Here is a 16,642-nt window from a genome sequence, read left to right on the forward strand (position 1 = left end):
CCTCTCGGCTGGGTACTAACTGAATTCAGTACTTACTACAATAGCAAAATGAAGCAAGTCATGTCTGAGTCAGAAATAAGAAGGAGGTTACGTCTTTCCTAGAAGAAGGGGAGAACATTGTAAAAACAGAAGAAAATGATTATGTGGAAACATACAAAGACTGGTCTTTCCCTTTTCACGTAAATCTTTTAACAAATTTGTTCTACCAGCCCTGAAAACTCACTGCAATTCCTCTCCTTTTCATCCTAGAAATGGTCTAAGCACCATTTAGGACAACGAAAGGCCGGCATCCTTACAGTGGCCTCTTTCTATTCATGCCCTTCGTGAAGTAAATTTAAGTGTCGGCTTCAAGATGTCAGTGCGTATGTTTAGATAAAACTGAGGCTCTGACTGCCACGTGTGCTGAGGACACTAACAGGCCATGCTCGAAATGGTTCCGGGGTCCAATGATTTCTAGTGTTTGTAAACAAAGGTCTTTTTGTTCATTCATCCAACATGTTTTGCTAAACAACTCTTATCAAATCCATATAATTCCCGCCCTCCATCCAGAGCCAAAATACTAAACACCAGTCAATCACCAAGTTTTGTACACACCTCATGGTTTTAAAAAGCACCATAGGATAATGAGGAGAGGTGAAGGACAGTATCTCTGCCACAGTAGCAGTAAACTGAGGCCTGTAAGGTCAGTAGGAGTCCGCCACGTGAACAAGAGGGGAAGGACTGAGAAGAGAATGTGCTATCTTCTGTGCGTGCACTAAGCTGATCTGAGATGCATTCCCTGACTCCTTGTAGGCTGTTTTCAACTGTACAGTAATAGCCTAAAACAGGGAAATATTCTGCACAGCAGAGAGGTAAATGTCGTCAGTAATAATAGTAGTAGTAAGAGCTAACATCTATTGAGCGCTTACTGTATGTCAGTTACTCTCCATTTAAACCTCTCAACAATTCTCATACGCACTCCCGTTTTAAATTACATCTCACATATATGACACTGGGTTACTCATCAGCCCGAGGTTCATGACACATGTTACTGATGAGCCAAGTATGACCTGCCTTTATTTAGATGTTTAATTAGTTGTTGTTAATAATAAGTATCCAAGGATCACCAGCAAGACACAAGGTTAACACCTTGACAAACAGCTGAATAGAACAATATCATCCACTTCACCCAAGGTACCCATCACTTCATAGCCTATGTTTATGATCCCTTGGATTTCCTTTTTTGACAGTTTTATAGCACACTTCATTAAAAGTGTGCTGTTTCATTTGAGTTCCTTTTAGTTTTATAAAAGAAGAGAGTGAACGTCATTTATGGGACTAAGATATATTCACGGTTACATGCTGTTATAATTCATTAGTTTTGGTTCTCATATGTTACAGTTTATTCATTCAGTCCTCAGTGATGGGCATGTGGGTTGCTTCCAGGTTTCTGTTACTGTGTACAGTGCTGCTCTGAATATTCATTTGCATGGGCATACTCAGATACACACCTGTTACACACGGGCAAGCTTTCTCTGAGCCGAGTGGGACTGCTATGTCCCAGGCTCTGTGAACCCTTCCCTTGAGCAGGTTAAGCCTCCCAGAGGCCACTTACAGTTCCCCCGGCAGTGTAGTGCATGAAAGATCTTGTGGGTCCATATGGTCAATACTCGGCATCGTCAAACTTGATTTTTGCCGACAGAAAAGGCATAAAATGATAACTGCGGTCTTCATTTGCATCTCCATGGCCACCAATGACGGTGAACATCTTTTCATGTGTATACCGGCCCTGTGTATTGACTCTTCTGTGAAATGTCTGCCTACTCTCATTGTCACTCTTTCTACTGGGTTTTTGGTGGCCTTTTCATTGATTCTAGTTTTTAACATATTTCTTATTCTAATGCTGTCAGTGGTATATGATTTCTTCCAATTTGAAATTTGTCTTTTCACTTTTGTGAAGGAACCTTAAACGACAGCTCTTATTTTTAAATTAGTCAAATTGATCTCTTTTCTAGTCAATGCTTTTGAGAGTCATTTTTAAAGAAATCCCTCCGTATCCCAAGGACTGTGATATTTTCTAATATGAATTTTAACATTTTGGTTTGGGCATGTAAGTTTATTTTATTTTTTTCTTTTCACTGCCTCTTTGATCAGGTTTTTATTGAAAATTAGCCGTTCAAAGTGATCTGACCTTTATGGAATAAACAAATTTAAGTTTATGCCCCAGGCTACTTTTCTTCTGTGGCGACTTTCTGACTTTCTTTTCTGTGGGCTTCTTCTCAGCTGCTGGTTTCTTAGTAGCTACAGCCTTTTTCCCACCAAAGGTTTCTTCTGCTTTGTAACGCCAACTGCCTTCTTCCCTTTCTTCCCTACTGCTGGCCTCTTGCCCAGGAACCCCCTCCTCATGTAATTTGGCTTCTAGTGCTGCTTTATCCACCAGGAGCTGGTGGTTCTCGGCCTGGCGAAGAATGGTGTTCTGGCACATGTTTCCATGTGGGTTTAGCGTCAACATGACTGTCAGGGTTTTCAGGGGTTCTTCTTCAGGACCCTGCGATGAATCTTCTTCCGTGGTACTCGGGGGGCTCTTTGGATCGCTGGGCTTTTCAAGAGTCTGCGCAGGTCTGTATTGAGCATTTTATGTATGGGAAGGTTGTAGTTAATCTTGAGGGAGGCAGCTTTATGCCAAGTGCCATACATGTCATCTAACTCGCAGAAAGCACTTTTGGTCCAAATGCAGAAACGGTCGGTGTGCCCACCAGGAGCAAGTTTCAAAGTGTTCAGTTTGCTTACATTAAGCAGAGTAATTCCAGGGATGTTGCTGAAGGCTTTGATGATGCCGTTGTCCTCATTACAGATGATGCAAGGTCCCCTGTGCTGGATACGACGACCACATCTCATTTTGTCCTCGCCAGCTCTCATTCGCTCAGAGGCACAGACCTTTCTGATATCATTCCAGGCCTTAAGCTTCTAAGACCCAAAACAGCCTCCTTGGTCTTCCTGTAGCCTTCAAGTGTATCTTCAACCACCAAGAAGTTCAGGAACCTCCTCAATACAATGACCTTTAGACACAACCAGCACTGGTAAGGCCGAGGCAGCCAGGGCAGAGCAGATGGCATATTGCATCTATGTTGTGTTCACTCTGCGGTGCCAACGGTGCCAGGTTTTGGTTGGTGCAAACATGTGGCTTCCACGACACACACCGCCAAAAGCACCCTGGCCAGAACAATCAGTCGCACCACCTCAAACTCGGAGAATAAGAGCCATAGGACCCCACGACTCAGTACTGGTTTGATGACCTGCTAATTCACCGACAGCACGGGGCTGTCTGTTGTTTTTGCACAAGTTGGTGTGAACAGAGTTCATAATATCTGGTCGAATGGGAGGCTGGAACACAGCAGGCAAAGTGACATTTTTGGCAGATGATTCCCCTCCTTTTCAGAGTACACCAATATCAGTGGACAAGCACACGCCCTGATGGGGAGAGGAGACGGCCACACTCCTCTCAACCTAGTGGCTCCCACAGGAAAACCTGGGCATGCAAGTTTTTAATCCACCCAGAGCTGACTTTTTCTTTTTATATATGGCACAAGGTATGGATCCATTTTCTTCTTTTTCCAAATGGACTTTCCCCAGCTCCCTTTACAATACAATGGGCTCTCTTTACCCAACCGATAAGCATGCAACCTCTATACCAAAGTCCCATGTGGCTCTGCTTCTGACCTCTCAATTCCATTGTGTTGGTCAATTCCCTGGCCCCTAAACCAAATGCTCCAGTTTGAATACAACAGCCTCAGAAGCCCTGACGACTGAAACGATAACCTTCCCACTCTCCTCTTCTTCTTCAGAGATGCCCTGGCTGTCTTTGGTCCTTTATTTCTACATAAATCTTAAAACCATTTGTGGAGGGGAGACTGTGTCAGATCCACGAGCTAGACCAGGACCGGAATGGAGACTGCTTCCCGTAACCCTCTTGGGAGACTCACCATAATCAATGCTTTGTTCTGACACGAACCAGTACCTCTCCCTGTGTCTTATGGGTGCTGGTTCCTGAAACAGGCCATTGTCCTGACATGGACAAGCATGTAAGGCATTTTCCCGTACCTGGGACTGGTCACATACCAGAACCCCTGTCCACCCTGCCCTGTTCTACATAATTCTTTAGTGCTTGCAAAGCAGTGCAGAGGATATCCAAATCATCTCGTAGCCACCCAAGACGTGCCTTGTACGCAAGGTTCCCTTAATCAACACTGTGACGTGCCAGACTGGAGTGGCCTGCTTCTTTCTTCCGTCTTTCCCTGCCCTTCACTTATGGAAGTAGATTTTCAGTCTCAGGGCTTTTCCCTGGGTCTGTGTGTATGAACACCATTTTATTGCGTTTCATGAAAAATTCTCTTTTTATGTATATTTTAAATTAGGAGAAACCGCCCCTTTCTGACGTTAACTCTTCTCATCCTTGGACATAGTATATCTTTTATGTCTTCTTTAATACATATTAAATTTTTACCTGTAAAGCTCGGACATCTTGTATTATTTTTAGGTACTTGACATTCTTTGATACAATATAAATGGTATCTTCTCTTTAATTATGTTTTCTCATAGTTGCATTTCTGCACACCAGCAGCAAATTATGTATATTCAACTCACATTCACTCCTTGCTAAACTTTCCTATTATTTCAAATAATTTACCAATAAATTACTTTAGGTTTTTCTTTAAATAATCATATCATCCGACAACAACAAGATTATTAATCCCAAACTAAAGGTGAAAAAACTGAGACACAGAAAATTTAAATATTGAAATGAGGATCTCAAAGAGATGCTCTGTGAGCCCATGGACACTGCAGCGTTACTCACAATGGCTAAGAGGTGGAAACAACCGAAATGCCTACTTACAGATGAACGGATAAAGAAAATGTTGTATAACATGGGTGGACCTAGAGGGTATCGTGCTAAGTAAAATAAGTCAGATTGAGGAAGACAAATACCATATGATCTCACTTATAGGTGGAATCTAAAGAACAGAATAAACGAGCAAACAAAACAGAGACAGACTCATAGATACAGAGGAAAAACTGATGGTTGCTAGATGGGAGGGGAATTGGAGGATGGGTGAGAAAGGTGAAGGGATTGGAAAGTACAAATTAGTAGTCACAAAATAGTCACAAGGATGTGAAATACAGTATGGGGAATATAATCAATAATGTAAAGATTATGTAGGGTGTCAGATGGGTACTGGGCTTATCAGGGGGTCACTTCATATATTATATGAATGCCTAACCACTGTGCTGTACACCTGAAACTAATATAAAATAATATTGAATGCCATATATGTGTGTGTGTGTGTATGTGTGTGTGTATATATATATATATATATATATATATATATATATATGGTCTCGGGATGTAAAGTACAGCATAGGGAATAGAATCATTGATATTGTAATAGTTATATATGACGTCAGAGGGGTAGTAAACTTGGTGGGATTATCACTGTGTGAGAGGTGTAAATGTCTAATCATTACATTATTTTGTACACCTGAAAGTAAGAAAAAAAATGGAAAAATGTTGTATACAGTGGTACCTCGGTTTTCGAACGTAATCTGTTCTGGAAGACCGTTAGAGTTCTGAAACGTTCGAAAACAGCCGACAGCTAGGCCTCAGGATCTTGCACTCAGCGGAAATTGCGTGACATGTTCAACATCCGAGGCGTGTTCGAAAACCAAGCACTTACTTCCGGGTTTACGGCGTTCGTAAACCAAAATGTTCGTCAACAGAGACGTTCAAAAACCGAGGTACCACTGTATACGTACAGTGAAATATTTATTCAGCCATTAAAAAACGGTAAGAATCCTGTCAGTGCAACAATATGGATGAAACTTGAAGACATTAGGCTAAGTGAAATGAGCCAGTCACAGTAGGAAAAATACTCTGTAATTCCACTTATATGAGGGATCTAAATATGGAGTCAAGGTCATAGAGACAGAAAGCAGAATGGTGGGTGTGAGGAGCTGGGCAGGGCGGGAACGGGGAGTTGCTACTGAATGGTGTAGCGTTTCTGTCGTGCAAGATGAACAAGTTCTAGACATCTGCTGTACTTATCATTAATATAATAATAATTTAAGAGGGCAAATCTCGTTATATGTTTTCTGCAATTAAAAAGAAAGGTTCATTAATTGCCCATAAAAACACAGCTAGTAAACGGAACTGAGATCCAAATTGAGGCAGTCTGAATACCCAATTAGTACATTGCTTGCTGCCACGCATATGGAAAACCACACGCAAATACAGAAATAAAATTTTACATCTTTTCCATTACATATATTGAATAGTTTCGATTTTTTCATACTTATTCTACAATACTGCTCACTAAGGCTACATGTGCAATAATTTACTTAAAATTAAAAGTTGAATATTTAATTCTTCGCATTTACCATGCCTAAGGAGCTTCTCCTTTTTCTATCTTGCAGTTAAATATTTTTCAAATTTCTATTGTTTTCATTGACAAATGAAACAATTTTTAAAATCCTACTTTTAGAAAATATCACTTCTCCTTCAGCCAGTCAGGATTTTATAAAATGTTTCAAATGAAGGGTTCAGCATTATAACAGATATAATAACAACTAGCACTGAATTTCCAAAGATAAAGAGACAAGTTCCTTAAGTCATACATTCAGTCGTGAAATGACAATTCAAAACCTAAGCATACTGATAAATGGTGTAAGTGACAGACATCGAATTTAACTTTAACTAGCTAAAGAAAAAAACTTTAAGGAAACAGTTTTCCTTTTCTAGTTAATGAAACATATGAAATTACTTGCCAATATCAACATTTTTTTTCCACTTCAGTTTTTCATTCGGACTTACCGCTTGGCAGACACTGGCATTTCTGGTTTGGGTTATTCCTCCCACAAACACTACACAGGTCAGGAAAATATGAAAGCACAAGTTCACAAGCATGTGCCAGCCCTTGAGACTGATTCTAATCAAACTGTTAAAAGAAAAAGGAAAACAATAATATTCAGGAGAGTACATTTGAAGCAGGACATGAAAATATTTGTCTTCAAGCTAACAATTCCAATACCATAAAATGCCACATTTAAATATTTAAACATTTTGTTTAAAGAAAAAAACATATACTTTCAGCGAGACCAACAGACACACACTTTTTGAGAAATCATTTAACTCAGTCAAGTTTCTTAACATTTAACTTTACATACTAAAAAGGACAAGTCATTTATGGAACTACTGTACCCACTAAAGGCTAAACAAATTCTCCACAATAAGAAACGTGGGCTTTTGTTAGTTATGATGGCTTTGACAGATGAATAACTTGTTTGCTTCCTAGAGATTTCTGCAAGGTGCCAATCTCTATTTCCCTGACCTACTATTGCCCAGTGCATTTCTTCTTGGCCTTTTCTAATGAAGTGTTGAAGTCTTTCTTAAAAAAAATAAATAAATAAATAAATAAATAAATAAATAAAAATCTCCTTTTGTTTCTTAACTAAAATGTCAAAAAATGTCATATATGTCCAGCTCAAATAGGAAAATACATTCTAGCAAAACCTCTTATAAAGTGAATTTCTGCTTAACAAATCCTTTCAGTTCACTATTCCTACCATAAAATAAATGTTTCTATAGCTTTGCCTCCAATTAACAGAAACCACATTCCATGTTTAAATGACACGCACTTTCTTAAAAACGCAACCTACAGATGAAAGGATATCACAGTGGGGGAAGTCATAAACCGGAAATAATCTCACAGATGGTTCTGGAAGACACCTCCACAGGTAACAAGCCTCCACCTTACCTCACTCTGCTGCTCCCATGCACCACCTCCCAGCCTCCAACACATACTTCCCATCCTCTTTCCCAGGGACAAACCCAGGAAACTGACTGGATGCTATAAAAGATGGGTCTACTCTCTCGTCTACTAATTATTTATGTCTCAAGCGACATGAAATGAACAAAGCTTGTATGTATTCTACAGCACTTGTTCCTACTTTGGAAAAAGGGCATGGGATCAAAACTCAGTTTTACCTTAATTAAAAGTGAAACAAACTCCTCTAAAGAAAAGTCCTATACTTGTCAAGCTGCATTTCTTACCTGTGATGGTACATGTAGCTGACGATGACGGCTAAGAGGCATAAGAGAAGAATGACAGCAGTGGTGTAAACCACAGGGTGCAGGAGGCTGGCTGCCTGGGTATAGAGTTCAGATCCCGTCAGATCCTGAGGGGAAAAGAAAGCATCATCCTGGCAGCACTTCTCTGGACACAGAATGACTGAGATTTTCTCCAGTGACTAAAACACCGAGAAACAAAAATCTGGCCCTTACGTCTCTTCATTTTATTCAAGGACTAATGCTGTGAGCTATTCTCCTCCTTACTTTGCATTCCTAACTTCCATTGTGCTGCCTATATGTGGCATATATACGTAGGGGTGTGTGTGTGTACAAACATACACTTTTGTTCTACGCTACACCCCTCTCTTCCTACATCGGCTCTATAAATTTGAACACTGACTTTGCTATGAGGGTAAAGGAGAGTGAACAGAGTCCACAGATGCCGTCCTTTTTAATGCCCTTTCATCCCACTTATCATTCTGCATATTCACGAGCTGATAAGGCACAAGACAGCAGTATCTCTACGTCAACAAAGTCTAGATATAGACAGACCTCCCTAACCACCTGCAGTTCAGTCGAGTTCAACAAATACAAATGGGCCAACCACGGTGCAAGGCACTGGGGACACCGTGGTAAGATGTGGGTCCTGTCCTTGAGGAGCTGAAAGTCACAGGGGAGAGAGATGCACAATCAGATCACAACAATGGCTGATAAAGGTAAGGGCAGCACGATATGGGAGCAAAGCACTCAATGATCAGTAACAGTACAGAGCAACAGCAAGTCACTTACATAGCATTTACCATAATCCAGGCACTGTACCAGCACTTTACACAGAGTAACCCGTGAGCTACGCAGATTAGCCCCATTTTATAGCTTGAAAAACGAGGGCACAGAGGTTAAATGCCTGAGGATTAAATCCAAAGGAGCGTGGCTGCCAACTCTGCTCCCAAACACAGTGCAGACAACACCGCCCTTAAAGGAAAACAGTGGCCATTGGAAGGCTTTCTGCCTTATAAAGGACCAAAGCAGGCTGGAAAGACGCCTCCAGCCTGGCCACGGCCACAGCCACTGTGCCAGAAAACTGGGTGGCAGGAGTCAAAGCTGTAGACTCACCAGATCCCATCACTAAACTGTCTTTCTAAACTGACTCTGCAAGCTTGAGAGGGATACCTGAAAGGAGAAAGGCGAGATGAAAAAAGGAAGAGAATGAATGAGAAACAAGAAGGCTGACAAGGGCCTCAACAGTGCAAGGAAGGAAGGGGCAAATTTTCCCATTAAAGAAACCCGAACTTGATAATTATGATTATAGATCTACAATGATCACCTCAGAACACCTTAATAAGCTCCACACTGTAACAAATGATGACAAAAATCACAGTGAATGGGAAACTGGAGAGACAACATGGAAAATTGAATTCCAGCCTCAGTGCTCTGTGATGAGTCTCAAACCCGGAATCCATCTATTTATTTGACAAATGTTAACTGGGTGCCCACCGTGACCAGGCACTCTGCCAAGCACCGGATATTCAGGGCAACACAGGATGTAGTCCCAGCCCTCATGGGCGGACAGTCTGTAAAATAAGTAACCGGAAGGGAAAAAACAAGAGTAAGAGCCTATCACCAGGTGTTCTGAACAATCAGCCCCTGTGAGATGCCCACAAAATTAACCCATGGCCCATGGCCTCCACGTAGTCACGTTTTGCTAACAGTCCGGAATGTCAGGGAGGAAATTCAAAACACATTAGGGCAATGAGAATCAATCAGATACTAGTAAGAGGAGACACATTCCCCCTCAATTTCTACGAGGAGCGACGATTCTGGGGCAGAATGAGTAGCCGAGAATAAACTTTCAATATCAAGGATGTGGCCCCTGGGCTTCTTCCATGCACCGTCTACTTTACATTCCTCCAGGAAAATTTCCATAACACGTAACACGTCTCCACTTGCTTGCTGGCTATATGACTTTGGGGCAGTTACAACTGGAGACACAACCAATAGTCTGGCAGGCCCGGGGTAAGGGCCAGAAGGAGGGTGTGTAAACGTGCCTTCCACAACTCTTGGCAGACAGCACTCAAACACGGGCAGCTGGATATTACCTAGTAAAACACGAGACAAAGTGCCACTTCAGTTCTCAAAATATAGTGCATAGAATATTTACATTTAAAAGAAATCAGTATTTTTCAAAAGCCTAATGAATATGACACAGTATCAGAAAGAAAGTGGATTTTGAAACGGGGTGATAACTCACAATTCCAAGTTATGACTGAAGAAAGGGGCAAGTACCACTGTCATTTCCTGGTTGTCACAACAAACTGACCTGCCCAGATGAAGGAGAACCCCTGATGAGAAACTGACCTAAGGTATAAAAGGGCCAGATGGTAAATATTTCAGGCTTTGTGGGCCAAGAGGCAAACCGAAGCTATGATGCAGGTACTTACTAACCACTAACCATTAAAAAACTTTAAAACCACTTCTGGCTTTCCAGCATTTAAAACAAACAAACAAACAGCAGCTGACTGAATTCGGCCTGTGTGTCAAATGTTCTCAGGGTTTACAGACCTCTGGTATAAAGGGAACAAATAAGATACGAAAAACCTCTTATCTTGATGGCACAAAATTCTTGAAAATATAAGACAACTGAAAAGATTAGGATAGGAAAGATAGTAAAGATCTCAAATGACAGTTAAAGCAAAAATCTGAATCAAAATTGTTTTTAATTATACGAGTAAACAAGTTTAAGCTTTGTGATCCTGGAACCAAAACATTACTAAACAGTGTCCAAAAATGGCCACTAGGAGGCACCCTTGAGAGGAACAAGTGAAACTGGCATTCCCATTTGCAACACAGTGAGTGATAAGATACGAAATCTCTGACAACAGCCCCACGGTAAACTAAATGATCTTAATCACTCTTCTATAAGGTACAAAGTTTAAGAAAATAACTGAGCCAGGAAATGAAAAGTAAAGTTTTCCACAGAAGTACACCAATGCAGAGAGTAACAGAACACTGGAAAGCGTTTTAAAAGTCACAAAGACGGTTACTATTAAGGACCCAAATATATGGAAGAAGGGTTCTTGAAAATCTGTTTCCTTCATAGACAAAGATTCACGTATTTACAAGTTACTTATAGCCCAAAAATTAATAAATATAAAATCGCTGGCAGTTTTAAATAATTCATTAGCATCATATCAACAAACAAGGATAATTATGAACCAGTAATTATCTAAATTCACCAGGATCTAAATAATGGAAGATATATATTATGTTTACACACACACACACACACACACACACACATCAGGGTACCCTCTATCAGCATAAAGAATTATAAAAATAGTTTACCAAAATAAAATTTAAAAATAGATCTGAAATCAGACATGTAAAAAAAACTAGAATAAAACTGACTGACTTTCATGTTGCATTTTATTTTCCCTCTAAGAAACAGAGTAATTTAAAGATTTTGCTCCGCCTACATCACACCATACACAAAAGTCAATTCCAGTGGAATCATGGAACTAAATGTGAAAGGGAAAACACATTATAGCTGCTTAAAGAAAACAACTAGGAGAATGTCTTCATGATCTTGAGGTAAGCAAAGATTTGTTAAATAGGACATAAAAAACCACTATATATAACAACAAAAAAAGCAGGAAAAAACATCAAGAAACTCTGTTCATAAAAAGACGACATTAAGAGAAAAATGATAAAGACATTTCTATAGGCTGAATGTTTGTGGCTCCCTACCTCCCCACCCCACCCCCAGCTCATATATGTTGAAATTTAATCCCCAACATAATGGTATTAGGAAGTAGGCCCCCTTACGTCACATGAGGGACGACAGCAAGTGGGCCCTCACCAGACACAGAACCTTGATCTTGGACTTGCAGCCTCCAGAGCTTTGAGAAATACACGAAAACCTTTACTGTTTAGAGGCCACCCAGTCTATGGTGTTCTGTTACAGCAGCCTGAATGGCCTGAGAGACCTGGCCTGGCAGAAGACACCTGCAACACATGAATCCAACAAAAAGCTCCTACTCACAATTCATGTTAAGAATCCCTGAAAGTCAGTAAGAAAACAATAGACAAGCAAATTAAAAATACGCAAGACTTATATGTGAATCTTAAGACAACCAAGCTACCAACCTCACAGAAAGAGACCAGAGGCGGGGGGTGGGGAGAGAGTGAGATGGATAAACATAGTCAAAAAGTAGAAACTTCCAGTTATAAGACACACTGGGGATGTCGTGTACAACATGATGACTGTAGTGAATACTGCTGCATGGTATATTTGAAAGTTCCTAAGCGAGTAAATCCTAACAGCTCTTATCACAAGGAAAAAACCTGTTTCTTTTCCTTTTTTTTTTTATCCCTATCAGATGGTGGGTGGTAATTAAACTCATTGCGGTAATCTTTTCACAATGTATATTAAGTCAAGTCATTATGAGGTACACCTTCAACTTACACAGCGCCGTATGTTCAATCAAATCTCAAAAAAAGGAAAGAGAAAAATATAAAAGTCAAAGATACTGGGGAAAAAAAGGCAAAACTTGAGCAAGAATGTCACAAAAGGGGATACCCAAACCGACAATAAGAAAATGAAGAGGTACTCAACATCATTAGTCACCAGAGGAAGGCAAATTAAAACCACAATGAGATATCATAATGCCACCACGAAAGACTAAAATGAAAGACTGACAATACCAAGAATTGGCAAGGATGTTAGGCAACTAAAACACTCATTACGGCTGAGAATGTCAACCAATACAACCACTCTAGTCAATTCTGCGGCATTATCCACTAAAGCTAAATACATGGATAGTCTACAATCCAGCAATTTTGTTCCTGAGTGCGTATGTCCACCAGAAAACATGTACATGAGTAATCATAGCAGCGTTTTCTTGATAGTCAGAACCTAGCAACAACCCAAATGCCCATCAACAGTAGAATGCACAAGTTCTGACATTTTTATACACAGGACTACTATGTAGCAATGGAAAAGAATAAGCTGCTGCTTGGTGCAAAAACAAAGATATATCTCACAGATGTAAGTAAAGGGAAAGAAACCAGACATAGAAGAATATATACTGTACAATTATAATTACGTGAACTTTAAGAATAGGCAAAACTTATGTCAAACAATGATGGGAACTGACTAGAAAGAAACATAGGAGCTATCAAGTGCTCAAATAAGAATCTTGATCTTCATGGTAGCTGAATGTGTGTATTCAGTATAAAAATACCAGCAAGCCACATACTTAAGATCTGTGCACTTTGCTCAATATCTCAATTTAATAAAAAAAGGAAAAGTGTCGGTCCCTCTTTGATTACCAATTCCACTTCAGAGAATTTATCCTGCAGATTTTCTATTAAATGTGCAAAATAACTCTTCCCTTCTGGGGCCATCGCTAAAGCACCAAGCGCCGGCAGCCATAATGAAGTTCAACCCCTTTGTGACTTCTGACTGGAACAAGAACCATAAAAGGCATTTCCATGCACCTTCCCACGTTCGCAGGAAGATTGTGCCTTCTCCTCTCTCCAAAGGGCTGAGGCAGAAGTACAATGTTCGATTCATGCCCATCCGAAAGGATGATGAACTTCATTCAGGTTGTATGAGGACACTACAAAGGGAAGCAAATTGGCAGCGTAGTCCAGGGTTACAGGAAGAAATATGTCATCTACACTGAATGAGGGCAGCGGGAGAAGGCTCAGGGCACAACGGCTCACATGGGCATTCACCCCAGCAAGGGGCTTCTCGTTATCACTAGACTAAAGCTGGACAAAGACCACAAAAAGATCCTTGAACGTAAAGCCAAATCTCGCCAAGTCAGAAAGGAAACGGGCAAAGATAAGAAACAACTGAAAAGATCCAGGAATCAAGTAATCTTTTATACAGCTTTCAACTGTTAAAATGGAAAAAAAAAATGTGCAAAATAATATCGTACAAGCAAATTATTGCAAACAAAATAGAGGCATATCTAAATAAATTATGGTAGGAACATAAGGTAATATGCAAAAGTGAAAAAGAATGAAGAAGCTCTTTTATATGGATATGGGAAGATTTCAGAAAGGAGATGTAGTAAAGCGAATAAGAACCCTGATTTCTGGATTCTTAATTCAAATCTCAGTGACAACAATAACTTTGTAAACTTGGGCATGGTGCTTAAGCTCTCTGTGCCTCGGTTTCTCCATCTGTAAACTGGGGGTAATGATAACAGTACTCTACTTCATGAGGTTATGCTGACCAAGTTAAGTCAATGCATGCGAAGACTTCAGAAGAGTGCCTCAATACGTAAGTGCTTAACGGAAATTAGTCACCCCCATCACTACCACTGCCATCATCACATTATCATAAGATGGCATCATCATCACCATCATCAGATCTATTGTTCCATGGAAATCATCACCATACTAAAATACAGTTTCATGGGAAAAAGCATGGTTTAGAACAATGTTTGTAGCAAGCAACCATTGTGTAAAAACGGAAGGAAATGGATTCACTGTTTCAATACACATGAAAATCACCAACAATATGCACGAAACTAATATGAGTGGTTACCTATTTTGCAGAGAATGACTGACAGGAGAGGAGTGGGAGTCAAGTTTTCACTATACATTAATGTGTAGAAATAATTAAAACATTTGATCCATGTGAATGTAGTACCTATTCAAAAATGATATGACCAGAAACACGATGACTAGCATTTCTGTTCAATTATAGAGTAAATGAAACTGAAGTTTGCTTTCACTCAGCAAGTTTCATATAAACCATTTTTAAAGGCAACACCAGAGAGATGTAAAATGAAATGAGTCCTGTCATTTCACATATTTCTAGGTGAATACAACAGCAAAGGGGAATCGAGGTACAGAGATTATTTTACCTTCACTACTACGGTATTACCAATTAAATTACTAAGTACCACATAAATGGCTTGACCCTAATCATTATCTATTTGCTACTTATGTTTTAGTTGTTTGTTTCTTACTGGCCTCAGCTTTTAGGAATCTTCCTGCCCCAACTGGCTACCTCTGATCATATAAATCAAACAAAACCAAAATCTGCAAAACTTTTTTCTATGGCTCCCTCTGAGAATGTAGGATACATACAATTGGTTATAGCAGGATGTGTAGTGAACCAAACTAGGGCATCTGTTTGAGATTTACAAATAGATTCTTTTTGTCTCCTTTTTTAAAAATACGAAATTCTTTAAAACCAAATCAGGAAAAGTTTTATGGGGTAACTGTCAAAATAGAAATTTAGGCTTGCTATATATAAAACCATATATTAAGATAGTTTTCAAGACAAATAGGATTTTACCTATTATTCAGTATAGTGTCAGGTCAGGAAAAAAGATGCTGACTTCCAATTTTTGAAACCCATTTCTTCCATTTTAGACACAACTTTATTTAAGAGTAGGTATGATTTCATTTAACTTTGCTTTTATGTTTAATTAGCATCTCTAAAAAATCCCATATACCAATTTTATTATAATTTTGTCAACAATTTCAGGTACTTTTCACTTTGTTGCCTCTAGGTGGCACAGTTATATTTAAGAAAAGCAAAAGGATATTTTTTGAGAATAGAAAAGATATCTTAGTATTATATTTTAGCTTTAAAGAATTGTGTATTGCATTTTTTAAAAGATTAAAAGTATGAAAGATAAAAGAAAAGCTTATTTCTTCTAGAAAGGGATTATACTAATTTAAATACTTTAGAAGAACAGCTAGAAAATTCAAAAATAGATGCTTTAACTGGCATTAGATTAAATAAAAACAAAGTTTCACATAGTGCAGTATCATGCCATTAACAGTGAAGCCTTTTGTTTTGTCCAACTTTTTCTACTGAACTACTAGATAAATTTCAGATAATTCTGTATCTCTTTTATTTCTCAACCAGTACTTCACAGTTTCAGTTTATTTTAAAATCAAAATCTGAATGAGAAGACAGTTTCATATTGAAAGAGAAAATGCTTCATACTTTAATTCATGCTTCATGCTTTACTTTGAAAGGTTACTACAAATTGGTAAGATGTGAACTTACAGAAATCAGACTCAGACTTACAGAAATCAAAATCTTCTGTTTGTGAGGAGAACCCTACACTATCAACACTAACTTTAAACCCAAAAGGAAAAATGACAGAAACACAGCTGAGTCTGAATAGTATAGACTCCGCCCACTGGTAGCTGGCACAACAACCGCATTAATAGATGTCACTGAACAGATAGTTCTTATACCCTGCTAAATAAATCACCTATTTACTCTTCCTGTTTGACAGGTAAGCCAGGAAGGGTATACTAAGTTAGGGAGCAAAAAGAAAACCAAAACAAGAGTTGAGGAAAATCTATTCTAACTCAAGCTTGCTTCAAGATCATTTCTAGTGGTAAATGCTCTTTTGCTTTTTTAAGAAAAGAATAAATCACAAAAAGTAAAATATATCTTGTTTCAAGACTAGTTAATGCTTTCATAAAATATTGTCTAGATAACAGATTCAGAGCTGGGGGCAGAAATAAAAACGTAGGCGTCCTCACTCCCAGGCTAGCCTC

At 39.2% G+C, this 16,642-nt stretch overlaps 1 protein-coding gene and 2 pseudogenes across 2 annotated transcripts in view; 1 reads left to right on the plus strand and 2 right to left on the minus strand.

The window, feature by feature from the left end:
• ADGRA3 (adhesion G protein-coupled receptor A3) overlaps positions 1 to 16,642 on the minus strand; it is a 114,979-nt gene that overhangs the window by 10,651 nt on the left and 87,686 nt on the right. For both annotated transcript variants that reach the window (XM_019743915.2, XM_019743916.2), the window contains 2 exons: positions 8,084 to 8,208; positions 6,845 to 6,968 (listed from right to left, as the gene is read on the minus strand). In XM_019743915.2, coding sequence (XP_019599474.2) covers positions 6,845 to 6,968; positions 8,084 to 8,208 — 249 coding nt within the window. The remainder of the gene's footprint in view (positions 1 to 6,844; positions 6,969 to 8,083; positions 8,209 to 16,642) is intronic.
• Positions 2,156 to 4,500, minus strand: LOC141568434 (large ribosomal subunit protein uL4-like; annotated as a pseudogene).
• Positions 12,893 to 16,004, plus strand: LOC141568242 (ribosomal protein uL24-like pseudogene; annotated as a pseudogene).

The sequence above is a fragment of the Rhinolophus sinicus genome, linkage group LG02 (assembly GCF_036562045.2).
Source record: "Rhinolophus sinicus isolate RSC01 linkage group LG02, ASM3656204v1, whole genome shotgun sequence".
Lineage (NCBI taxonomy): Eukaryota > Metazoa > Chordata > Mammalia > Chiroptera > Rhinolophidae > Rhinolophus > Rhinolophus sinicus.